At 35.1% G+C, this 26,842-nt stretch overlaps 1 protein-coding gene across 1 annotated transcript in view; it reads left to right on the forward strand.

Annotated features, from left to right (window-relative positions):
- DPH6 (diphthamine biosynthesis 6) overlaps nt 1–26,842 on the forward strand; it is a 183,722-nt gene that overhangs the window by 95,829 nt on the left and 61,051 nt on the right. The window contains exons 4-5 of the mRNA XM_060619006.3: nt 10,901–10,974; nt 14,858–14,976. Of these exons, the coding sequence (XP_060474989.2) occupies nt 10,901–10,974; nt 14,858–14,976 (193 nt within the window). The remainder of the gene's footprint in view (nt 1–10,900; nt 10,975–14,857; nt 14,977–26,842) is intronic.

Raw genomic sequence — 26,842 nt, forward strand, 5'->3', positions numbered from 1 at the left:
AGTGGAACATGTACACAGAAGACCTAAACATGTATAGGAATGTAGCATATGATAAAGTTGACAGTGAAACTGGTGGGGAGAATTCTCTACATAAAAGATGATATTGAACAATTTGCTAACTACTTAGAATGATAGAAATTTCTATCTTTGGTATGTCTTCTACCTTGCTAATTCGTTTTTTGTTGAGGCCTGTCTACCAACCACACCTGTGCTCTTGCTTATCTACATAGTACCACATGCTAGTAATAAGGAAGCTGTGTTTGTACCAGTTTGTGAGTATGTTTGCTTCTGCATATGCCCTCTCTATTGTTATGATTGGCCTTGTTGGTCAGATAGCTGCATGGACTAGCTTCTCAGCAGTCTTACAGGTGTGTCTCACATTGACAAAGCTTGGGGGAAAGGGTGATGTAAGCAACAAATGACCCCTGTGATGTCTACTTAGCTGATCTGGTCATAGCTGACTTTGTAAATATGTGTTAGCATTTTTTATCTACAAAACAAAGAAGATGATGACAGTCTACCTTGGAGCATTGTTGAGAGTAGTAACTAATACAAATGTTTAATGGTATTCTGCACTGCTGTTTCTCATACTCAGTGATGCCATTGCTGACTATTATTTCCTCAGGAGAACTAACACGTCCATCATTGATAGTGATAATGTTCTAAGCTGAGTAGTGTCCATTTGTGCTTGAGAGCTCCTGTGGCTTAGCAATGTACTCAGCTATTTAGGGTCCAATCTTTGTCTCTAACTTCTCTATCATTGACATTATTATTTTTTATTTTGCTTTTCTCTGCCTTTGACAATCTTGATGACAGGAATGTAATTTGATTTGTATTCACTCTCAAAATTCTGTGAACTGTGTTCAATTTAACAATAGATATTCATTGTTTGATTAGTCATTTGTTTTACTGAGGCTCTGACATTCATTTTTTGCAGAATTTGGCAATGGTTTTTGTGTCAAATATTTTGTTCTTGCTTTCATCAAACATGACTGCAACTTTCCCCACAGTAGTCGTAACTAACTAACTTCTTAATTGTAAAATACAGTGGTTCTGTTGAACTTTCTATAGCATGTGGCACTATGTATATGTATATAAGCAAGAGCACAGGTGTGGTTGGCAGACAGGCCTCAGTGAAAAGGCTGCTTGTTCTACTGACCAGCTGTGTCAACTTGAATGAGATAATCTTATTTTTTCATATATAAAATCATTTTAATAGTATTCTGGAATGCTATAAGGAATAGCTAAGATAAGATATACACATTACCTAACACAAATTTTGGCATATACTAGGCACTTGGTAATATTGTTGCTTTATCTTTCTTTTTCATCAAAATTCTATTTATGCACACATTCATTACTCTTTCCTTGCTGTGTCTCTTCTTATCATGACCACTCTTTTCCAGTGTCTTCACTGAAGTCTCTTTCTTCTTCTCCTTACATTTAGCTGTACCCTCACTGTCTTACACTGAGGCACCTTCTTGCTCTTTGTCCTGCTCCTTGGGGTTCTTGTTTGCTCCTACGACTTCAAGTTCTTCTATATGCTGATAACACCCACATCTTTCTCTATACTCTTTTGAGCACCAGAGTATTCAATATACCTAATAGTCTTTCTACTTTGGATACCTAACAAACAAACTTAAAAATATACATAAAGCTTAAATAAACCCAGTATTTTGTTTTAAGACATGTAGTTCCTTTCTTAACTAGTGGTCACTTAAAGTGGAATCATTGGTCCCACCTTTTATATGTGCTTCTTGTCTCTGTGCTGATGGTTCCCAAGTTTTATTAATTTTGTCTCTAAGTTGTTTTTGGAATTTAGCTTCTTATCTTCATTCTTCAGTTCTTTCAGACTAAGCTCCTTCTCTCTCTACTCTCTTGTGTACCCTTGACACTGTGAGTCTTATCTTTCTACTTGTATATATGATCGTATCTTCTTAAAATCCTTAGCATGACCCAAGAGAAACAAAAACATATATTCACACAAAGACATTTAGGAAAATTCATAGCAGCTTTATTCACAAGAGTAAACTGGAAACAATGCAAATATCCATCAACAAAAGAATGGTAAACAAATGTGGTATGGCCTGTACAATGGATTAAAATGGAACACAAAGGAATGAGCTATAGATACACACAACATGGATCAATCTCAAAATCATACTGAGTGAAAGAAGCCAGAAACAAAAGGATATGTATTATATGACAAAATACAAAAGGATATGTATCATTCACGTATATGTATATGTGTGTATATATATATGTAAGTATATATGTCCATATATATGTGTATATACACACATATATATAGAAAACATTATAGAAAATGCAATCTAATGTGTAATGACCTAAAGCAGGTTAGTAGTTGCCTGAAGCCAGGAGTGAAGGGAGGGTTGGGCTGCAAAGAGACACAAGCTATATTTTGGGTATAACCAAAATGATTTGTATCTTGATTGTGGTGGCAGTTTCACTGGTATATACACATTTGTTAAAACTCATTGAATTGTGCACTTTAAATGGATACAGTTTATTGTATGTAAATTGCACCTCAATAGACATAATTAAAAAAAAAAAATTCCTACAGGGAAGGGCTCTCCATTGCCTTCAGGATGCAGGTCACATTGCCCAACAGTTTGATCCCAGGCTACATTTTGCAGCCTTTTTTCCTTCCACTTCTTGATATGTGCTTTCAACAGCAGCTACTCAATACAGCTGACCATCCCTTCTTATATGTCATGCCCTTATTTTGTTGCTTATACGAACAGTTAAAGAACAATGACAGTTAGCATTTATTGTTGGAGAGGGTTAAATGACTGGTTAAGTTTGATAATAGTACTTGGTGAGCAATATGGTATAGCTCTCCAGGATCGGTTTTGACAATGTACCAAGAAGTTATCAGTCTCTCTAGTATAGATTAATATAAACCAAATTCCTTTAAGACTAATGTCTAAGCCAGAATGTCAGTTCATTTATAATGTAGACCATTTGTGTTAAAAGGATGAGAATGCTTGTTTTGATGGATTAGCATAATCTTTCTGGGTTTGAAAGTAACAAGGCAACCTAAATTAGAGTCTAAAGTTTGCTTAGTGGGCACAGAATCAGATCATAGGAAGTTGGTTTGAGTGTGGCCAGACTTCAGGGCCCCACATTCTGTGTTAATTATTTTCTGCAGCACATCCATTTTTTATTTCTATTATGGCACAAGGTGATTTATCTGGCTGTGTCTTCATGCAGCCTCAGTTCATTTTTGATTCTAGTCGTCATTTTCTTTTTGTTTCTCTGTTGACACTTCCACTGCTATTATTTTGCTGCTATTGTTAATTTATTGACTTTTTTCCCCAAATGATACAGGTCATGGGTCAAGGCATGAGCTTATTAGCTTTAAATTTTTTTACAGAGTAAATTGACTCTGTTAGATCTTTATCTTTTAAAGGTCTGTTTTGCCTTCTCCGAAGTTAGTAGTATGTTCTGAATGGTTAAGGATTCAACAGAAGTCTTACTTACCCTTGGATTATTCAGGACTCACTATGTTGAAAGTTTGTTGTATCTGGACTGTAGAGTTGAGTGTTAGGGTTATGTATTAGCCATGGCTCTCTAGAGACACAGGGAACTAGGGATATACAAAGATGTATAGAAAGAGATTTATTATGAGAGATTATCATCTGATTATGGAGGATTATGGAGGATCTGCCATTTGCAAACTGGAGACCCCAGAGCACTGGTGATATGTTTCCAGTCCAAACCCAAAGACCTCAGAACGAAGGCAGCCAATGATGTAAATTTCAGTGCAAGTTCTAAGTCTCGAAAACCAGGGGTGACCATATCTAAGGACAGGAGAAGATGGATGTCCCTGCTCAAGCAGAATAAATTTACCCTTCCTCTGCCTTTTAGTTCTATTCAGGCCCTCATTGGATTGGATGATGCCCACCTCTTTGGTTAGGGCTGTCTTTACTCAGTTTTAACAATTCAAATTATAATCTCTTTCTGAAGTGTCCTCACAGAAATAACCTTTTATCAGCCCAGTCAAGTTAACAAATAAACTTAACCATCACAGGTTTGTAGGCTTGTGTTGAGGAATGATAATGAGCAAGAAGTTAATGCCCAGGAATGAAGGGTTTTGTCTGTCAAGTTAGGCCTTCATTACATAGTAGTAACAGTAGTAGGTGGTGCTGGTGGTGGCCAGTAGTAGTAATGGAAGTAGTAACAGAAGTAGTTATAGAAGTAGTAGTAATAAGAAAGAAGATTATGATAATGACACAAAAGATTTTCTGAGTGCTTACTGTTATTGATCTGGATTATTTTACTCAGTCTTCACAGTAACCCTAGGAAACAGGAACTATTATTATCCTATGAATAAGGAAACTGAAACACAGAAATTATGTAACTTGTTCAAAACCACCAAGCTAGTAGGTGGTAAGGTTGGATTTTTAATGGGTAGCAGTAATCATGATTGTTAAACAAGTCATTAGTTAGGCCTATATTTAGATTATGAACTCCCAGATGGAGAACTTGACTATCCTACCATCAGCTCTGCCTTGCACTCCAGTTGTTAACTTTCTTCAGATCAAGAGTAGGCAGGTACAAATAGTGGGTTCATAGCACTTGACCTCAACTCTTTATTCTGAGTTATTTTGTACATTTTTCAGCAGCACGGCCAAACTGAGTCTTCAACTTTATCCCTGTTTCCTGCAAGGGAAGAGCCTTTATACAATTGGACATGTTTTTATTTTTCCTCTGTAAGAATTTTAACCCTTGTATTGTTGTTATTATTTCTACAATAATTTGTAAATGTTAATTTTTACTTGCTTTTTTTAAGTTAAAATTTTGTATACGGTATTTATTTGTCAAAATAAAGATTCTCATGTAAAAAGACAGTCTCTCCAACAAATGGTGTTGGAAACTGGATAGCCACATGCAAAAAAATGAAAATGGACCACTTTTTTACACTGTGTACAAAAATAAACTCAAAATGAATGAAGGAACTAATGCCAGACCTGAAACCATAAAAATCCTACAAGAAAGCACAGGCAGTGATTTCTCTGACATTGGTCACAGCAGCATCTTTCTAGATATGTCCCCTGAGGCAAGGGAAACAAAAGCAGAAATAAACTATTGCAACTACATCAAAATAAAATGCTTCTGGGGTGCCTGACTAGCTCAATCAGTAGAGCATGTGACTCTTGGTCTCAGGGTTGTGCGTTTGAGCCCCATGTTGGGTATAGAGATGACTTAAAAATCAAATCTTAAAAAATAATAATAATAAATCAAAAGCTTCTGCATAGCAAAGCAGATCACCAATAAAACTAAAAGACAACCTACTGAATGGGAGAAGATATTTGCAAATGACATTATCTGATAAAGCGTTAGTATCCAAAATGCACAAAGAACTTATAAAACTCAACACCAAAAAACAAAAACAGTCAAATTAAAAAATGGGCAGAAGGGGCTCCTGGGTGGCTCAGTCGGTTAAGCCTCTGACTTTGGCTCAGGTTATGTTCTCATGGTCCGTGGGTTCAAGGTCTACACTGTACTTTGTGCTAGCAGTGCAGAGCCTGCTTGGATTCTTTGTCTCCCTCTCTCTCTGCCCCTCCCCTGCTCATTCTCTCTCTCTGTCACTCTCTCTCTCTCTCTCTCTCTCTCTCTCTTTCTCTCTCTCTCTCTCTCAAATAAACATTTAAAGATTCTATGCTCCTGGATAGGAAGAACAAATATTGTTAAAATGTTGATAATACCCAAAGCAATCTACATATTCAATGCAATCCCTATCAAAATAACACCAGCATTCCTCACAGAGCTAGAACAAATAATCCTAAAATTTGTGTGGAACCAGAAAAGACCTGAATAGCCAAAGCAATCTTGAAAAAGAAAACCAAAGCAGGAGGCATCATAATCCTGGACTTCAAGCTATACTGCAAAGCTGTAATCATCAAGACAGTATGGTACTGGCACAAAAACAGACACTCAGATCAATGGACAGAATAGAGAACCCAGAAATGGACCCACAAACGTATGGCCAACTAATCTTTGACAAAGCAGGAAAGCATATCCAATGGAATAAAGACAGTTTCTTCAGCAAGTGGTGCTGGGAAAACTGGACAGCAACATGCAGAAGAATGAACCTGGACCACTTTCTTACACCATACGCAAAAATAAACTCAAAATGGATGAAAGACCTAAATGTAAAACAGGAAGCCATCAAAATCCTCAAGGAGAAAGCAGGTAAAAACCTCTTTGATCTTGGCCTCAGCAACTTCTTACTCAACATGTCTCTGGAGGCAAGGGAAACAAAAGCAAAAATGAACTACTAGAACCTCATCAAAATAAAAAGCTTCTGCACAGCCAAGGAAACAATCCGCAGAACTAAAAGGCAACCAACAGAATGGGAGATGATATTTGCAAATGACATATCAGCACAAGGGTTAGTATCCAAAATCTATCAAGAACTTGTCAAACTCAACAACCAAAAAATAATCCAGTGAAGAAATGGGCAAAAGACATGAATAGACACTTCTCCCCAGAGAAGACATCCAGATGGCCAACCGACACATGAAAAAATACTCAACATCACTCATCATCAGGGAAATACAAATCACAACCACAATGAGATACCACCTTACACCTATCCGAATGGCTAACATTAACAACTCAGGCAACAACAGATGTTGGCGAGGATTCAGAGAAAAAGGATCTCTTTTGCATTGCTGGTGGGAATGCAAGCTGGTGCAGCCACTCTGGAAAACAGTATGGAGGTTCCTCAAAAAAGTAAAAATAGAACTACCCCACAACCCAGCAACTGTACTACTAGGTATTTATGCAAGGGATACAGGTATGCTGTTTTGAAGGGACACACGCACCCCCATGTTTATAGGAGCACTATCAACAATAGCCAAAGTATGGAAAGAGCCCAAATGTCCGTCGAGGGATGAATGGATAGAGAAGATGTGGTATATATATATACAATGGAGTATTATTCAGCAATCAAAAAGAATGGAATCTTGCCATTTGCAACTATGTGGATGGAACTAGAGGGTATTATGCTAAGCAAAATTAGAGAAAGACAAATACCATATGACTTCAGTCATGAGGACTTTAAGACACAGAACAGATGAACATAAGGGAAGGGAAGCAAAAATACTATAAAAACAGGGAGGGGGACAAAACATAAGAGACTCATAAATATGGAGAACAAACAGAGGGTGACTGGATGGGTTGTGGGGGGGGGGGGGCTAAATGGGTAAGGGGCATTAAGCAATCTACTCCTGAAATCATTGTTGCACTATATGCTCACTAATTGGTTGTAAATTTTAAAAATAAAAAAATTTAAAAATAAAAATAAACATTTAAAAAATGGGCAGAAGACATGAACAGATGTTTCTCCAGAGAAGATATCCATATGGGCAATGGCCAGACACACAAAAAGATGCTCAACATCACTCATCATCAGGGAAATGTACATCAAAACTATAATGAGATATCACCTCACACCTGTCAGAATGGCTAAAATCAAAAACTCAAGAAATAAATGTTGGTGAGGATTTGGAGGAAAAGGGCTCTTTTTCCTTTTGCATTTTTGGTGGGAATGCAACCTGGTGCAGGCACCATGGAAGACTGTATGGAGGTTCCTCAAAAAATTAAAAATTGAACTACTCTATGATCTAGTATTTTCACTATGGGGTATTTACCCGAAGAATATGAAAACATTAATTTGAAGGGATATATGCACCCCTATGTTTATTGCAGCTTTACTTATAGTAGCCAAACTATGGAAGCAGCCCAAGTGTCTGTCGATTGATGAATAGATAAAGATGTGGGGTGTGTGTGTGTGTGTACACACACACACACACATACATATATATACATATATATATACATATATATGTATATATAAAATGAAATACTATATATATAATGAAATATTATTTGGCCATAAAGAAGAATGAAATCTTGCCATTTGCAACAACATGGATGGAGCTAGAGAATAATGCTAAGGGACATAAGCTAGTTAGAGAAAGATGTAAATACCATATGATTTCACTCATATGTAGAATTTAAGAAACAAAACAAATGAACCAACAGGAAAAAAAAAAAAAAAGACAAACCCCCAGATAGACTTAACTATAGAGAACAAACAGATGGTTACAGGGGGTGGAGTGAAATAGGTGAAGGGGATTAAAGTGTATACTTATCTCAATAAGCACTGAGTAATATATGAAACTGCTGAATCACTATATCGCATAACTGAAACTAATGTAACACTTAATGTTAACTACGCTGGAATTAAAATTTTTAAAAATTAATAAAAAATGATTCTCACATTAAAAAATGAGTGATTTAGGGGCGCCTGGGTGGCTCAGTCATTTAAGCATCCGACTTCAGCTCAGGTCGTGATCTCACGGTTCGTGATTTTGAGCCCCACATTGGGCTCTGTGCTGACAGCTCAGAGCCTAGAGCCTGCTTCGGATTCTGTGTCTCCCTCTCTCTCTCTGCCCCTCCGCTGCTCATGCTTTCTCTCTCTCTCTCTCTCTCTCTCTCTCTCTCTCTCTCTCTCAAGATAAATAAACATTAAAAAAAATTTTTTTAAATGAGTGATCTATATTTAGGCCTAGTTTGGAAGGATAGTCCAAATTCAGTTTGGTATATGATTCTACAGCTGATTAATTAGGTATTATCAAATAGAAAATAAAAGAGATGGAAAGAGAAGAGAATTCCAGAGAAAGTATGTAGACTAAGAATGATTAAATAATAATTATTTTAGGGTTATGGTGAACATTAAATGAGAATTATAGAATGATAGCACATTTTAAATGGATAGTCAATGCCAGTTTTTATTTTGACAATGGCGTGACTTAGTTAAAACAGAAAAGTACCAGTACCTCTTATCTTTGTTTCCTTGATGTATAGAGAAATACACACATATACATATATAATTTTAGTCCTTTATATTTTCTTATGGCAAAACTTCATGTAAACCACTATATGATATAGGAATAATATAACTGATTTTGATCTTTTGATGACACTATTCACTACTCTGTGATCTATGATATATTTGCATTAATTTATTTATTTCGTTTAGGAGAGAGACAGAAAGAGAGAGGGAGGGGCGGAGAGAGAGAGAATCCCAAGCAGGCTCTGCACTGCCAGTGCAGAGCCCAGTGCAGAGCCCAGTACAGAGCCCAGTGCAGGGCTCGATCTCACGAAACTGGAGATCATGACCTGAGTGGAGAGCTGGATGACAGACGTTTAAGTGACTGAGCCACACGGGCACCTGCCATGTTTATATTTATTTAGGAACACTATGTCTTGACTTTTTCTAAAGAATACAATGACTTTTATGAAAAGAAAATGGCTAGGAAGTGAAGAGAAAGGTTATAAGCAAATGCTCTAACAATGTTGCTAAACTAGGAAAGTACAGGAAATTGCTTTTGTTCCTGTAAACCTTATGTAATAGAATCTTATTTGGGGGATGTTTGGGCAGATATTTCTTTCTCATTTTGGAGGAGAAACTCTAAATTGTCTTTATTTCCAAAGACTTGAGAGATTCTTGTTGCGCATTTTGTTTATTTATTATGGCATCCTATTAGGACACACTGGTTATTTCAATATGCCTTGAAGTATTACATATGTTTTTATGTGAAACACGATTGCTTTTCTTTGTAGATTTCCAAGTATGGAAAGAGTATTAATAATGAAGTCATCTCTCTCAAGTAGTTTCTTCCGTACTCCATATACCAGGATGGATTTTCTTTTATGCCTATTCAGAGAATTTCTATTTAGTTTGTTGTTAGTAATTACCCTCCAGTCACTGTCTTCATATCTGTTTTCTAGATAACAGATTCCTAGTGTATACCTGTATTATGTATTATTCTTCTGTAAGTGTACTATCTTATACTTCTCTACATTAAATCTCATCTTAAACCCGTCCTTCCAAATCCCCAAATTCTCCATATCCATCCATGTACATGTTTGATCTTCATTTCTTCCTTTTTTTTTTTATTACCCATCCTTGCTTTGTATCATTTGCAAACTTGATCATATTTGACTTTACATTTCCTCCAACTCATTAATGAGCACACTGGATAGATTATTCCTCTTTCCTGTGAGATTCTGTTAGATGTAGTGCTGGGTATTCTCAGTTGTAACTCTGCTGATAGCAATCCATTGCTTTCTTCTCATCATAGAATTCTTTCTCCACTGTGCTATACCATTATCCAAGTAATGGCTCTATTATCTCTGCTTCCTGGAGATACAGATAAAATCATTGTGTCCCCTTTTCTACTTATGCCATTGCTTACTTTTTTTCAAGTTACTCATTCTGGGGTGCCTGATTATCTCAGTCGGTTAAGTGACCGACTTCGGCCCACGTCATGATCTCACGGTTCGTGAGTTCGAGCCCCACATCGGGCTCTATGCTGCTGGCACAGAGCCTGGAGCCTGATTCAGATTCTGTGTCTCCCTCTCTCTCTGGTCCTCCTCTGTTTGTGCTCTGTCTCTGTCTTTCAAAAATAAATAAACATTATAAATAACTAACTAAATAAATAAAGTTATTCAGTCTGAAAAAATAGAAATTTCTCAAAAAATTTCACTGAACATCATTGAGTCTTTAAAAATATTTTTAGTGAGGAAACATCTTGAAAGTACCGTCTAAATCTTTGCCTTCTTCACAGAAAATGGTCTGTACTTATTTGGATTTTAAGTAAAAAGAATAATTACTTTCCACACAGCTGAGAGTATGACTTAAATACATGTATTTATTTTTTCTGAATGTGGATTGCATTTTCGTAAATTATTCTGCTTCAAAATGGTTTTCTAGATGAGACCCAGTTCTTTTATAACTTTCAGAGCATAATGCATAGCCACATGTTTATTTTTAAAGTTATATTTTTTCTTTTACTTTCAGGAAAAAGAAGAAGTAGAGGGGATATCAGTAGGTGCTATACTTTCTGACTATCAGCGTGTTCGAGTAGAAAATGTGTAAGAGAGCATTAATTTCTCCTGTATTTTAAAAATTACATGTATTTTAAGAATGTGAATAAATGAAAATATAATTGTATCCAAATAATAAATAGAATGTGATATTGTACATATCTCATGGAACTATCTATATTACCAAAGTAACAAAATAAACTACAATAAAAAAATCAAGACAAAGATTTTTTAAAATCAAAAGTATTATTTTCAGTGTTTCCTTATTTGAATCAGTATACCTGTTTAATCCCTTTTAACTCATCATCATTTGTAATAAAAATCAGGAACTAATAAGAGGAATACAGTGATATTTTAAAGAAAAAAAAAGGCTTATTAAGGAATCATTCCTTTTTTGGTCTTTAGAATTCAGTTCTTGGCCAAAAATATTCATGTGATTAAAATACTTATATACAAAGTCATTCAACTTTCAAGGACTTTTTAGATTATTGCTCTCTCCATCTTTCTCACCCTCTAAGGTTGGTAAAATATTGTATCTCCAAATACCAAAATAATCCATTCCATTGATCTCTTCAAAAACCATGAAGTCAAGTGATAATATTGATTATTTAATGTTCACTTGGCAAAAGATCACATGAATTTATTTTTCATTTTTAGTTTCTGGATACATAAAATACTGTATAGAGACTTTACATATAATTAGATTAGCAAAAAGAAAATGTGGACTCCAGTATTAATCTTGCACACAACTTGACCTAGAAATAAGTAATTTTGCCATCCAAAAGGATAAATGCAAATCACATAAGGACTGTATTTGTGTAATTGTTTCAAATTCTTGACAAAGAAACATTCGTATCAACTATCACATCAAAAACTTGCATATTAATTGACTTGAAAACTTGTTTTATTTTTATTATTGCATTTATTTTGTTTCTAGTTCTACAGTGAATTCAAGGCAGTCAAAAGTCCAAAGTTTTTAGGGTTGCCCAGCTGGCGCAGACCGAAGAGCATGTGACTCTTAATCTCAGGGTTGTGAGTTTGAGGCCTGTGTTGGGTGTAGGGGTTACTAAAAAAAAAAAAAAAAAAAAAAAAGTAAAGCATTTTTTAAAAATCCAGAAGTTTTAAAGTAAACAGAGGAAATATAGGACAAAGCATAATTAAATGAAGGGGACTATGATGATCTCCTATTTTGGGGTGTGTATCTCTAGAGAAGGGAGAGTGGAGGTAGAAGTGGAGGAGGTCATATGTGTAATTTGAAAAAGATTTCCTTACGTTCTACTTGCCTACATTTGAGAACAACTGATCTACAAATGGAGATGGATTGCATAGCCCTTAAACCATATGTTGGAAATACTATTTTCATCAAGTTTTAGGTCACATTCTCTGAGAATTATTTAGCTTACAAATCTGTGTTTTTTAATAAGTTCAAGCCCACATGGTTTAATGGGTAGCCAAACTGTAGATGGGGCTGACATTTATTTATGAAAGTTAAAAGCCAAATGAAAATGTGCTCCTGATTAAGAGGCTGCTTTACATTTATATGGGAGAAAGGTCCATAGCATACCCATAGATAGAGCAAGATTTTTCTTAAAACAGTCTAGATACGCTTCAACACATGGTTAAAATACCCAGATTTTGTACCACTAGGCATATCTCCAATAATTTTATCCTTAAAAATGTTAAAGCAATGTTACTGGGAGTCCGTTGGTTTATAATAAACTCAGTTTTCAATTAGCGTGTCTTACATTTGTAGTTTGTATTGCATCAGTGTATTTTTAATATATAAAGTATTTAATAAATGTCACAGCTCAACTGCAGTAGTGACTTACAGAGGAAGTGTATTTGAGTCATGATATTTTGAACTGTTAAAGAATTTAAATAGGTAAAAAAAAAGTTTGACTTAAGTCTAGAAATAATCAAAAGGTTATGGTTATCAAAGCAACAATCAAGAATTTTACAATAAAGATAAGGGTGGAATAAGGTTTTTTCAATTAAAAAAAATCTTAGCTTTTTAAAAGAGGTAGAGAGCCCAGTTTCATAGGTAGGCATTAAACACTGGTAAGAGGACAGCTAGAATTATACTTTTGTTACATGGGTAGTTTCAGTTATATTATTTTTGTGTTTATTAACTTCCTCAACATTTCTGTAGATGCTCTGGGATATTTTACAAAGTATGTATAACAGTCTGCAGTAGGACGGTTTTGGTTTCTTTGAAAGGGTATGTATACATGGAAAAACTAGTGATATATATATATTTTTTTAAGTTTATTTATTTTGATAGAGAGAGAGAGGAGGAGGGGCAGAGAGAGAGAGAATCCCAAGCAAGCTCCGCACTGTCAGTGTGGAGACCGACGTGGGGCTTGAACCCACGAACCACAACACCATGACCTGAGCCAAAATCAAGAGTCAGACACTCAACCGACTGAGCTACCCTGGCCCTCCTAAAAGCAGTGATATTTTTAAGGCCATGTATGAGTAAATGACCAAACGTGGTATATTTACTAAGTATTGGGATTTTCTGAGAGAAAAAGAGATCATTGTGGCCTAGTCAGCCAGGCAAACTTACAGACACTGGGTTTTAGGGCTGTGTTTTTTATTTGAAATCTGATTTCAGCCACTTATGCTGTGACTTGGGCAAGTCACTTGGCTTTGACTACCGTTGTTTGAATATTTATTTTATCTAGGCATTTGTACTATTTTCTTTATTTATATTACTTTTAATCAATTATAATCCTTCTTGAGGAAGTCACATTTAAACAAAGGCATGAAATAAGTGAAAAAGGTAGGAAGCATGTCTAGTATATTAGACAAGAGTGGGCAGTCCAATGGTGGTAGTTGGAGCGAAGGGAAAGTAGTAGGAGGTGAGGTATGAGAACCAACCAGAGTGAGATCCATGCAGGTCTATTGCAAGGACTTTTACAAGGAGTGATGTCGAGATTTGAGCAGAGGAGTCCCATAATCTGTTTTATGTTTTAAAAGGATCACACTGGCTGCTGCATTGAAAACTGATTTTAAAAGGGTAAGGGTAGAAGCAGGGAAAGAATTTAGGGAGATATTGACCCAAAAGATAACGGTGGCTCAGCCCAGGGTGTTCGCAGTGGTATTGGTGAGGAATGATTCTGTCCTGTATTGGGGTAGATTGGATGACAAATATGAAGGAAAAACAAAACAAAACAAAAGGAATAAAGGATGACTTCAATTTTTAATTTCTTAATCTTCTCAAGAACTTTGAAAGGAAATATTTTTGTTCCTATTTATGAAATAGGAAACTAAAGACCTAGAGTTTCATTGACTTGTCAAAGTCATGTTGCTAGTTAGTGTAGGGATAGGTTTCAAATCCACATTTGTCTTGACTCGAACTTATATTCTTTCTGCTGCACCATAATGTAAAATATGTAACACAATGCCTACAGCATATTTGGTGCTCAATATATTGTACTTTTTGTTCTTTTTTTTCCACTCAGAGTCAAATTCTTTTTAAAAATGTCAAAGTTGGTAGATAAGAATAGTTCATGTAACCATAGGTATTGTAAAGTTAATCAATATATGATTATTTTATTAGGATAAGTTGATTTGCCTATTTTGCATATGCTTCACAGTTTTGATACCCAAGGAAGTTCTAAAAACAAGAATAAGCATCCGTTGGCATTTGGAAGCTTTTTAGCATAGATTTCTAAACTTAGAGCCTTACTAAAATTAATATTTCTAATCTGCCTGGAGATTTCATTTTTATCTGTTTATGCATAGCCTGTGGAAATTAAATATGTTTATGTTGTATATATAAACTTCATTATGCAAAACATGTTTTTTTAAAGCATTTTAAATGCTAAAATCCTTGAGAGAAGCATTATGTTTAAAATCAAAGTAATTGCTATGGATCCAAGTATAGAACATTAAGATATCATCTGATTTTTTTCTTTTTATTTTATAGGTGTAAAAGGCTTAATCTCCAGCCTTTAGCTTACCTTTGGCAGAGAAACCAGGAAGATTTGCTCCGAGAGATGATATCATCTAACATTCAAGCAATCATCATCAAAGTAGCAGCTTTGGGTATGTAGCCAGACTTTCAAGGGAGCTGTCTGTTACCACACAGATAATCTGTATTCACTAATAAGCAGTTACAACAGAAAAGGAGGAATAATTTAAAATGTAAAAGTGTGGAATCACAACTGAAGTAGAGGGAAGTTTAAGATGGGTTTTTGACCATTTACCAAAGTGATTACAAATGAGCCTCATCATATTCTTTTTTAAATGTGTAACTGCCTCTAAAATTGTTATAGCATTACGGACCTTTGATTTAAGGTCTTTTTATACTATTGGGAACCCAGGTTCACAGGAAACAGGAAAAAACCTTCTTTCTTTCTTTCTTTCTTTCTTTCTTTCTTTCTTTTTCTTTTTAAGCTTCTTAAAATCTATATTTGTCACAACATGTGATATTTTTCTTATTTTTTTAAACATATTTTGAATATGTTAAAATAGAATGATTGGCTTTGTAGTGTCCAAAATAAGCAGAGTAGTAGGTTTTTGTTGGGGATGGTAAGAAGATTATAATTGAGAGACTGTCATTTGATCAGTTAGCATAGACACAACGGGCAGGTGGTAATGTGATTCAAATATGGATATTACATACGAACACACTTCATTTGTTGTTTTGAATTTTTATAATAATATTCATTTTCAATGGGTTTAGCTCAATGCATTTATTTCACAAACCTATTACAGTAAATGCCCTGGAGCCTCAGGTTTCTCAAAGACTAAATCATGTACCTCATTTGTGAGTTTACATTGCTGATCTCTGAAATAACGAGGTCTCAAGCTGTGGAGGATTTTAAAGACAAATTCACATTTTAAACAACATTAAAAGAAAGATCTCATAATATTTCTCCTTGGTAAACACCAATCTACTCTCTCCTTGTTGAAGTTAAAATGTTGTCTTTCATGGAAGGTCCTATAAAAAGAACCTGAAGTTGATCTTCTCAGCTTTTAAAAAGAGAAAGATCAAGGTGAGTGTTCTCATATTTGAGAAAAGATGGCTCAGCAACCCATGACTGAAATTCTCAGTATAGATATATTTGTCCTTTGAGTTTCTTTTTTTTTTTTTTTATTTATTTGTGGGACAGAGAGAGACAGAGCATGAACGGGGGAGGGACAGAGAGAGAGGGAGACACAGAATCGGAAACAGGCTCCAGGCTCTGAGCCATCAGCCCAGAGCCTGACGCGGGGCTCGAACTCACGGACCGTGAGATCGTGACCTGGCTGAAGTCGGACGCTTAACCGACTGCGCCACCCAGGCGCCCCTGTCCTTTGAGTTTCTATGTAAATCTATACAGATTATGCTCTCTTGCTTTCTCTTTGTCTCTTGCTCTCTCTTTTGGATTTGCTAAGATTGCCTAGTTCTGTAATGAAGTTCATGTGACACTTCACTGGACAGTACATATTCTGTCACTTTTACTGTTGGAGAATAGGATGGATTACAACCCAGAGAGAACCTACCTCATTAGCAAGACAGAGCCATAGGATATAACCTTACTGACACCTCTATTATAGTGTAACTGATATTGTGTGTCTTTTCACTGGTCTGTGTGGATGTGCGTGCACCTCTAAGTAAGGGTTAGAGATGGTGTTTCACTGTATTAAACTTTTGGGTAAAGTGTAACGCTGAGCTAATTTGTCTTTATCATTCCAATGACAAAAGTATAGATCTGATTTTAACATTTATAGCACATAGTTTCTATTGATTACCTAAAGGTATACAAAGATAAAAGTTATTCTTGAGAACAGTATTAAGAAAGGTTTCTTGAGTGGAACATTTTTTCTAAGGACACAAAAATGTGTAAATGGTGCGATATAGGTTTCCAAAGTTTTTTACCACCACCCTGCCCATTTAGTTTTCAGAAAGGGTTTCAATCAAAAAGTGGGACAAAAGGATCTTTATAGGGAGAGGGGTTCAGCAAAGTTTTGTGGCCTATTAGATTATAGAGTGGTCTTAGAAAAGGGTTCTACATAGGTGAATAAAAATGTATTTCTGATAACTGTGTTACATAACCTTGGTGTCTTGTAACCATCAGTGAATTCGTGAAATCTAACATTAACAACTTGGTGTTTTAAGAAGTTTCTGAGTTTTAGACTTACTTGAAGAACGATGTGTACATTGTATTTAAGAAGAATCTTGCCTTTTAGAAATACTTATTTTTAATTATGTGAGTAGTACATGAAAACATTCTAGCCACATAATATTAAATTTTTGTATATAAAGTTTCCATGTGTTTTCTGTTATCTTCTCTTCCTCCAGGCACTCCCTTTCCCGAGGTATATACCAGAGTAATAACTGATCATCTGTCTATGTCACTTCTTTTGTATATGTATTATGTATGAGTCGAAATCCTATGATTGTTTTATGGGGTTCTTAATATATTACATGAATGGTATTATAATCTGTGTATTGATTGGCAACTTGACTTTTTTACTCAACAATGTGTCTTAGGGATTTTTTTCCATGTCAGTAAATATATATCTATGTCAACTACTTGAGGTAAACAGGTATCACCTTGGTAGTCATGAGCCTTAGACTAAGGGCTGCTATGAACCTGATCTAACAAATGACTTAACTCATGCCAAAACAAAATCCTTAACTATTTTTTTCTTTTTTTTCTTTTCTTTTTTTCAATTCCAGTACAGTTAACATACAGTGTTATAGTAGTTTCAGGTGGACAATATAGTCAACTATTCTATACATTACTTAGTGCTGATCAAGATAAGTGTATTCTTAATTCCCTTCACCTATTTCACACACACCCCATCTCCCCTCTGGTAACCATTGATTTGTTCTCTATAATTGAGTCTTTTGTTTGTTTGTCTCTTTTTTTGTTGTTTATTTGTTTTATCTCTTGATTTCTACATATGAGTGAGATCATATGGTATTTGTCTTTCTCTGACTTAGTTTGCCTAGAATTATACCCTTTAGGTCCATCCATGTTGTTGCAAATGAAAGATTCCATTCCTTTTTTCTGGCTGAGTTATGTTCCTGTGTGTGTGTGTAGTTGTGTGTATGTGTGTATGTATGTGTGTGTGTGTGTGTGTGTGTGTGTGTGCCATAACGTCTTTATCCATTCATCTATGGAGGGACACTTGGTTTGCTTCCATGATTTGGCTATTGTAAATAATGCTGCAGTAAGCATAGGGGTGCATATATCTTTTCAGATGAATGTTTTCATATTCTTTGCATAAAGACCCAGCAGTACAGTTACTAGATCAGATGGTGATTCTACAAAATCCTAAACTATTTAAAGGAATACTATAAAATCCAGTACACACTAATTAAAATTCACTGTGCCTTGCATCTAAATTACCCAGCATGCAAAGAAGCAAGAACATTTGATTGATACTGAGTAATCAATCAGAATAGACCCAGATTTGGAATTAGCAGGCAAGGAAGTTAAAACAGCCCTTATAAATATGCTCAGTATGTTCAAAAAAAGTAGAAAAATACAGGATTGTGACAAGGAAGATAAAAGATATAAAAAGGCCCAAATACAACTTCAGAAATGCATTATCTGAAATGAACAATGCACAGCAATTAGACATTGCAAAAGAGCTGAATAAACTTGAAGACAAATAGAAAGTGTCAAAAATGAAACATAGAGGGCAAAAAAGGGACTGAAAATAATTAACACAACATTGGCGAGCTATGAGACTATATCAAGCAGCCTAACTTGAGTGTAGAGTCCCAGAAAAGGGAATGGGAGACTATTTGAAGAAATAATGGCCAAAAGATTTTCCTGATTTGATAAAAACTATAAGACTACAGATCCAAAGAGGAAAAACACAACACATTATAATCAAATTGCTGAAAACCAGTGGTAAAGAGAGAATCTTAAACGCAGCCAGTGTGAAAAGATTAATTTTATACAGAAAACAAAGATAAAAGTGTTAACAGACTTTGCTTTAGAAACTATGCAAACTATGGAAGATGATGAAAAGACATCTTTAAAGTATTGAAAATCACTAAATGTCACCAAGAATTTTATACCTAGTAAAATAGATTTCAAAATGAAGGTCAGATAAGGACATTTTCAGATAGTACAAAAGTTGAGAGAATTCATCACCTGCAGATCTGCATTACAAGTAATATTTTAAAAAGTTCTTTGGACAAAAGGAAAAAATTTATGACATTCAGTGTTACAAAAAGATAAAGAGCAGAGTAAATAATTATTTTAAAGTAAATAAATTCTATATCTATTTTACTTTTTGAATCTCTTTAAAAGATGTATTAGATTATTTAAAGCAAAAATAATAGTATGTTGTGGGGTTGACAGCAAATGAGAAGTAAAATATATACAGTGCCACAAATAACAGAAGGGGGAAATATAGTGAAATGAAAGTATAGTGTGTAAAATTTCTAAATAATACATGATGTTGTATAATATTATTTGAACGTAGACTGTGATAGCTTAAAGATATAAACAATAATGCAGCTATTTTTTAAATTGTTTTTAATGTTTATTTATTTTTGAGAAAGACAGAGCGTGAGTGGGGGAAGGGCAGAGAGAGAGGGAGACACAGAATCCGAAGCAGACTCCAAGCTCTGAGCTGTCAGCACAGAGCCCCATGCGAAACTCGAACTCAGGAGCCGTGAGATCATGACCTGAGCCAAAGTCGAACGCTTAATTGACTGAGCCACCCAAGTATCCCTACAATAATACAACTATTAAAAAATAAAGCAGTATAGGTAATAGTCCAATAATGGAAAGTAAATAAAAAATTATAAGATAATCCAAAAGAAAGCAAGAAAGGGTAAAAAAAAAAAAAAGAAGAACAGATGAGACAAATAGAAAACAAAAATAAGATGGTAGATGCAGACTTTATAATTTTAATAATTACATTAAATATAAATGATCTTACTCCCTCAAAACAAAAGGGAGGGATTTTCAGATTTGAAAAAAACAAAAACAAAAAACCAAGGCCCAACTATATGCTCTGTATAAAAAATGTGCTTTAATTATAGAAACATAGGCTAAAACTGAAAGGATGGAAAGAGATGTTGTAACACTAATAAAAGAAAGCTGAAGTGGCTATATTTGCATCAGACAAAGTAGTCCTTAGAACAATGAGTATTATTAGGGATAAAGAGGGACATTTCATCATGATAATGGAGTCAATTTATCAAGAAAGCATAACAGTTTAAAGGTTTATATGACAATAACAGGGCTTTAAGATATTACAACACAAAACTGCTGCAAGGTGTATTGGACAAATCCACAATTGTACATGGAGCTTTCAATGTCTCTCTTCAGTAATAGCTAAAACAAGTAGACAGAAAATCATTAGGGATGTAGGAAATTTGAACAACACTACCAACCAGTTTGACCTAGTTAGCACTTATAAAATACTCCATCCATTAACAGCAAATTACATATTTTTTCCAAATGCACATGGCCATTCATTAAGATAGACCATATTGTGGATCATAAAAGAAATTTCAGTATGTGTAATATACTGAAATCAGGCAAAGTATGTTCTCTGACCACAGAAGAATTAAATTAGAGAAACATATTTACTGCTACAAATGCACAGAAATGGACAAAAAATATTTCATAGACATACTATATTTATTAACAGTCTCCGAGCAGTAGTGTCACTGAAAATAGAATGGGCAATTGATACACTAGCTAATTAAAATGGCTACTTAAAAGAAAGAAAAAAGGGGGCACCTGGGTGACTCAGTGAGTTGAGCATCTGACTTTTGATTTCTACTCAGGTCATGATGTCACATTCATGGGACTGAGCCCTGTGTCAGGCTCCATGCTGAGTGTGGAGCCTGCTTAAGATTCTCCCTCTCCCTCTGCCCCTCCCTCTGCTCTTGCTCTCTCTTGAAAAAGAGAAAGAAAGAAAGAAAGAAAGAAAGAAAGAAAGAAAGAAAGAGGAAGGGAAGGAAGGAAGGAAAGAAAGAAAGAAAGAAAGGGAAGGAAGGAAGGAAGGAAGGAAGGAAGGAAGGAAGGAAGGAAAGAAAGAGAAAGAAAGAAAGAAAGAAAGAAAGAAAGAGAAAGAAAGAAAGAAAAAGAAAGAAAAAAAGAAAGAAAGAAAGAAAGAAAGAAAGAAAGAAAGAAAGAAAGAAAAAGAAAGGGGAAGGGAAGGAAAGAAGAAAAAGAAAGAAAGAAAGAAAGAAAGAAAGAAAGAAAGAAAGAAAGAAAGAAAGATAGATAGATTGATTTAAGGGTTAGCTTAACCAGTTAAATGATTTTGTAGCTTAACTAGATAAAAGAAAGTAATGCCAAGACTCTACAGGGAAGATTTCTAGAATTGGGAGATAGGAATGAGGTGATAGGACACTATAAGTACACAACTATATATTTTTCCTACTTCACAAAATTTTTCTTTTGTCTTACTTGATCTGGTAGTTCCAGGCCTAAGTTTAAAGTTACCATAGGGAAGTATTATCAATGCACTAAACAAATATTGATACCACTAAGTTTGACACGCATATTATTTTTTATTATTATTTATTTAAATTCAAGCTAGTTAACATACAGTGTAGTATTGGTTTCAGGAGTAGAACCCAGTGATTCATCACTTACACCCAGTACTCATCCCAACAAGTGCCCTCTTTAATGCCCATCACCCATTTAGACCATTCTTAAAGACTCTTAGGGGTATGTCATAGCTTCATCCATGTAGGCAAGTTAAGGCCTGTCTGTAAACATAGGGCCATGTGTCCTATGATTCTTTATCTTTCAAATTCTATATCAGCCTGGGAGTGAGTCCAAGGAGATGTGTTAACAAAGCTATTGTTTTTACTGGCCTTGTGGATTTATAATACATCTGCTGAGCCAGAGAGACCAATCACAGGGGATAGGTTATGGGTCAAACAGGTAATAAATGGAAATGAAAGGAATCATAGGAAATAGAAATGTACCTATAAGCAGATTACAATTCTATGGAGGGGTGCAATCATGTGACCTCTGTGCCAGGGCCTCTCAGGTGGAGATTCTTAGGCATCTCTCTCAGATCTGATGCTGACTACTTAACTGTTGTCAAGAGAAAAGTCTGAACCTGTTTTTGCAGGGAAGGGAAATTGCTGATGTATGAGCTCTACCTAAAGATTCCATCTGTATAATTTGGAGCAACTAAATGACACAGTGCTATTTGATGACTCAGTAAAGGGCTAGTTTCTTACAGTTAGCACTCAGTTATTAGTGTAAAGGCAATAGTCTTTACCATTCTGATCATATTTCTGATGACTTGATAATTACTAAAGAATTATATAGGTGTAAGACTCTGAACAGTAGAGCTTTTGCTCTCTTTATGGGCATAAATCAAAACAATATGTTGCTAAGACATATGTATAATGGAAAACAGATTTCTGCTGCCTGCTATAGCTTGGTCTAGTCCTTTGAATACAGAATATGTCAGTGAAAATGGAATTTATTTAAGGAAACACCACCCTCGAGGGAGATAGATTTGGAGGAAATATAATGAATCAATATTACTGATAACTCCTTTGTGAAGTTATGCAAAATACTTTTATGGAATATCCATGACACCCACACAGAGCCATATTTGGGTATAATATACCAATTGACGTCATTGGACTTATTTTTGTGTGCAAACCATTTTCCTAAATCGTACAGATATACTAATATACTCTGGTAATAACTTATTTCGTCGTTTGACTGCTGTTGTCTCCTCTGTGCCAGATGTTCTGTCAGGATTTTGGGTACTGGGCTTGGGAAACTACATCAGACCAAAATAATGTTCCTGAAAGCTCATCATGATGAAAAGGACTTGCTAGTCCGAATAGAGACACTAGAGGGAGCTCTCCTCCAGGAGACTGGCTCTATCTAGAAATGGCCCTGGAGGGACAACAAAGCTTTAAATGACTGGACTAATAGAGTATTTACTTTAATGGAGCATCATTATCAGCTAACAGTGAAGGAAGAGGACTTGTATCCTTACCCAGGAAAGACTATTTAATATTCTAATCATTATGGAAGTTGATGTTTTTAAAGATCAATGACCAGGAGTAACGGAAGGCAAGCAAAGGATGCCAACTATGGGAATACTATGGTCAACCTAAATTATGATAGGACATTACTGTACAGTGTGACCTTTATGTATGTTTTCTAATGGCCTAGGTACCACAGATTTATAGGGGTTTTATCTTTCTCATGATACATTGGTTGGGATTGGACAGATAAAGGAACAACACTGTGTTGTCCTGAAAAGAGCATCTTGCATAATGACATCTGGAATCTAATGACTGTTAAAGCCCATACTGTGATATCTGGGATATAGTTATGTTCTCAAACCAGATGGAATCAAGAATTTATTGAATGATAATTTCTGGTCATTACCCTAGTCACTGTGAATGTGTATGAAAAGAGTTGTTTTTGTTGGGGAAGAAATGGAGAATGTTACTATAATTCTAATTGACCTCGTATGTTAACCTGGGCCACAGTATATCTACTGTAACAAGCAAGGACCTGGAAAGCTCTTCTCATGGTCCTGGAATGCCTCCTGATTTGCTGTACTTTTTCATTACTTCTATTCTTTAAAAGTATCTGCATGGTTAGGGCTTTCTGAGCAAATTTGATAGAAACTTGGGACCTAGGCTAAAAGACAAGCATTAAAATTTAATTTATGACTGAACAGTGAGATTTACTTCTCTGGAAGTATATGTTTATATTTCAAGGGTCGGGGGATGAGACCAGGATCTTGGAGACATCTCGGTTGTAAAACTGAAGACACTAGTTTATTCCCCCCAGAGATTTTTTTTTTTTTTTCACATTCTAAAGTATGAAGACACAAGTCATTCCCTTCACTTTTTCAAGGAAAAACTCTCAGAAGGGGAGAGGGGAACAACTGTCTTCTTTTTCCTAAGTAAACATGCAGATTTGTTTTTGGGGAGATTCCTTACCTTCAAGTTTCAATTACTTGAAAGATTACATCTCATTCTCATCACCTGGCTCCTGTGAGAAGAGCTGGGGCAGAGAAGAGCCAGAATGGTATTATCTACTTATTATATGTAAGTAGTAATAATCATCTGTTCTGCTCCAGGAAACTCATATTAGCATTCAGCATATTAATAAATATAGATATTAAAATTTTAGCAATATATGAAACAGTCTGAGAATAACAATGCTGCTACTACTACCACCAGTATTATCGTTGAGAATCGCAAAAAAGAATTTTTTACATGTTTTTCTGAATGTTCCCTACCTATTTTTTGAGTTCTCTATTTGGTCCAAGCATAAAGCTATTATATACTGTACACTCTTTTTAACAGTTATTGGAGATACAATTAACATCTGTAATTCACAAATGTAAAGTGTACAACTCAATGTTTTCTGGTATATTCACATGGTTGTGCAGTCATCACCATAATCAGATTTTAGAACATTTTTGTACCCCCTAAAAGAAACTTGTATGCCTTAGCAATAATTCCCCATTTTTCCCCAACTTTCCCCCCGCATCTCCACTACTAAGCCTCTTGAAGCCACTTTGCATCTTTATGTCTTTATAGATTTGCCTATTCTATGTATTTATACATTTGCATATTTCATATGAATGGAATTTTACAATATGTGATCTTTTGGACTCACTTCTTTCATTGAAACAATGTTTTCAAGATTCATCTATTTTATATCATAGATTAATATTTATTGCCATATAATATTTTGTGATAAATTTTCTTTTATAGTTATTGCTTCAGTTTGCTATTACTCTGTTTAGGAATTTTGCATGTTCATAAGAGGGACTGATCTATAATTTTTTTTCCTAGTAATTACAGATGTGGGTAATAAAGTTACCGTGGCCTCATAAAGCTTTGTAGTGTTTCTTCTTTTAATATTACCTAAAAGTTTTTCTGTAAGATTGGTATTAATCTTTTCTTCAGTGTCTTGAAGTACTTATTGTTTAAGCCCTCTGGCCATGGAGATATCTTCAGGGAAAGTTTTCAATTCAAAATTCAATTTCTGTGTTAGAGTGACTGTTTAGATTTTCTACTTCTTATTTCAGTTTGATAAATTGTGTTTTTCCCAGAATTTTTTCTGTTTCTTCTATGTTGTGAAAATTATAGGTATAAAGTAATCCCTAATGACTTCTCATTGTCCTGTCATCTGTAGGATCAGTAGTGATGTCATCTTTTACATTTGTCTATTGATGGACTTGGGTTGCTTTCATATCTGACTATTACTAATAATGTGGCAATAAACAGAGAGGTGCATATATCTTTTTGAATTAGTGTTTTCATTTTCTTTGGATAAACACCTAGCAGTGAAATTATGGGATCATACAGTAATTCTATTTTTAATTTTTTGGAGAACCTCTATACTGTTTTCCACAGGGGCTCTACCAATTTGCATTCCCACCAACAGGGCACAAGGGTTTGGTTTGTTTTTTTTTTCTCTTTTTTTTTTTTTTTTTTTTTTTTTTACATCCTCACCAATACTTGTTATTTCTTGTATTTTTAAAATGCCTTATTTTTAATTTAATTGAAATTTAATGCTTGTGTTTTTAATTTTAGCCGTTCTTACAGGTCTAAGGTGATATGTCATTGTGGTTTCGATTTGCATTTCCCTGGTGATGAGTGATGTTGAACATCTTTTCATGTGTCTGTTGGCCATCTGTATGTCTATTCAGGTCCTCTGCCCATTTGTTAATTAGACTATTTGGGTTTTTTTCGTGTTGAGCTGTTAGTTTTTTTATATATTTTTGTATATAAACCCCTATTGGGGTTGCAAATATCTATCCTATCAACCCCTATCATTTGCAAATATCTTCTCCCATTCAGTAGGTTGGCTTTTTGTTTTGTTGATGGTTTCCTTCACTGTGCAAAAACTTTTTACTGTGGTGTAGTCCCAGTAGTTTGATTTTGTTTTTGTCTCCTTTGACAGAGGAGACATCTAGAAAAATGTTTTTCTATAGCTCATGTCAAAGAAATTACTGTCTATGTTTTCTTCTAGAAGTTTTATGATTGCAGGTCTCACATTTAGGTCTTTTAATCCACTTTGAGTTTATTTTTGTATATGGTGTAAGAAAGTGGTCTAGTTTCATTCTTTTGCATATGGCCGTCCAGGTTTCCCAGTACCATTTGTTGAAGCAATTATCTTTTCCCCATTATATATTCTTGCCTCCTTTGTCATAGATTAATTGACCATAAAAGTGTGGGTTTATTTCTGGACTTTCTATTCTGTGCCACTGGTCTATGTATCTATTTTTGTGCCAGTATAATATACTGTTTTGATTCCTACAGCTTTGTAGTATATCTGGAAATCTAGAATTGTGATACCTCCAGCTTTGTACTTCTTTTTCAAGATTGCTTGGCAATAATTCAACACTTTTATTGATGTGCCTATTCCCTCCTTCCCTGAGATACAGGAATGAATGCTTTCGCCTATGATCAGGCCCTTTTTCTCTCTTTCTAGTTGGGCTAATTTCTGGTAGGACTTGTGCATAGTCTGAGAGGTCTCTTATAAATGTGAGTCTGAAAAACCACCGAAGAGAATAGTAAATGATGATAGGAAACTCAACTGCAGCAAACATTATACCTGGAAGATAGTACCTCTTTCAGGAATATAAATTAGCAATATACTCTTCTATAAGATATTTCCCATTCTTACCCATTTCAAACATGTAGGTTTTTTCCCTTCTCTTATATTCTTCCAAGTTTCATATACTGCTTTCCTTGTATTTTGTTCACCCACATGTGTAATATTATTATCAGTGGTCCTCAACCATGGCTACACATTAGAATCCTCTGGGGAGATATTGAAAAAAGTACTTCTACATAGGCCCCGCTCTAATTTGGTAGTTCTGGGGTGAGGCATAGGTATTGGTATTTGTTAAAAGTTTGCCAAGTGATTGATACGAAGGGGCAGCCAAGATTGAAGATTACTCTCTGCCTATTATAATAATCTAT

The sequence above is a fragment of the Panthera onca genome, chromosome B3 (assembly GCF_046562875.1).
Source record: "Panthera onca isolate mPanOnc1 chromosome B3, mPanOnc1 haplotype 2, whole genome shotgun sequence".
NCBI lineage: Eukaryota > Metazoa > Chordata > Mammalia > Carnivora > Felidae > Panthera > Panthera onca.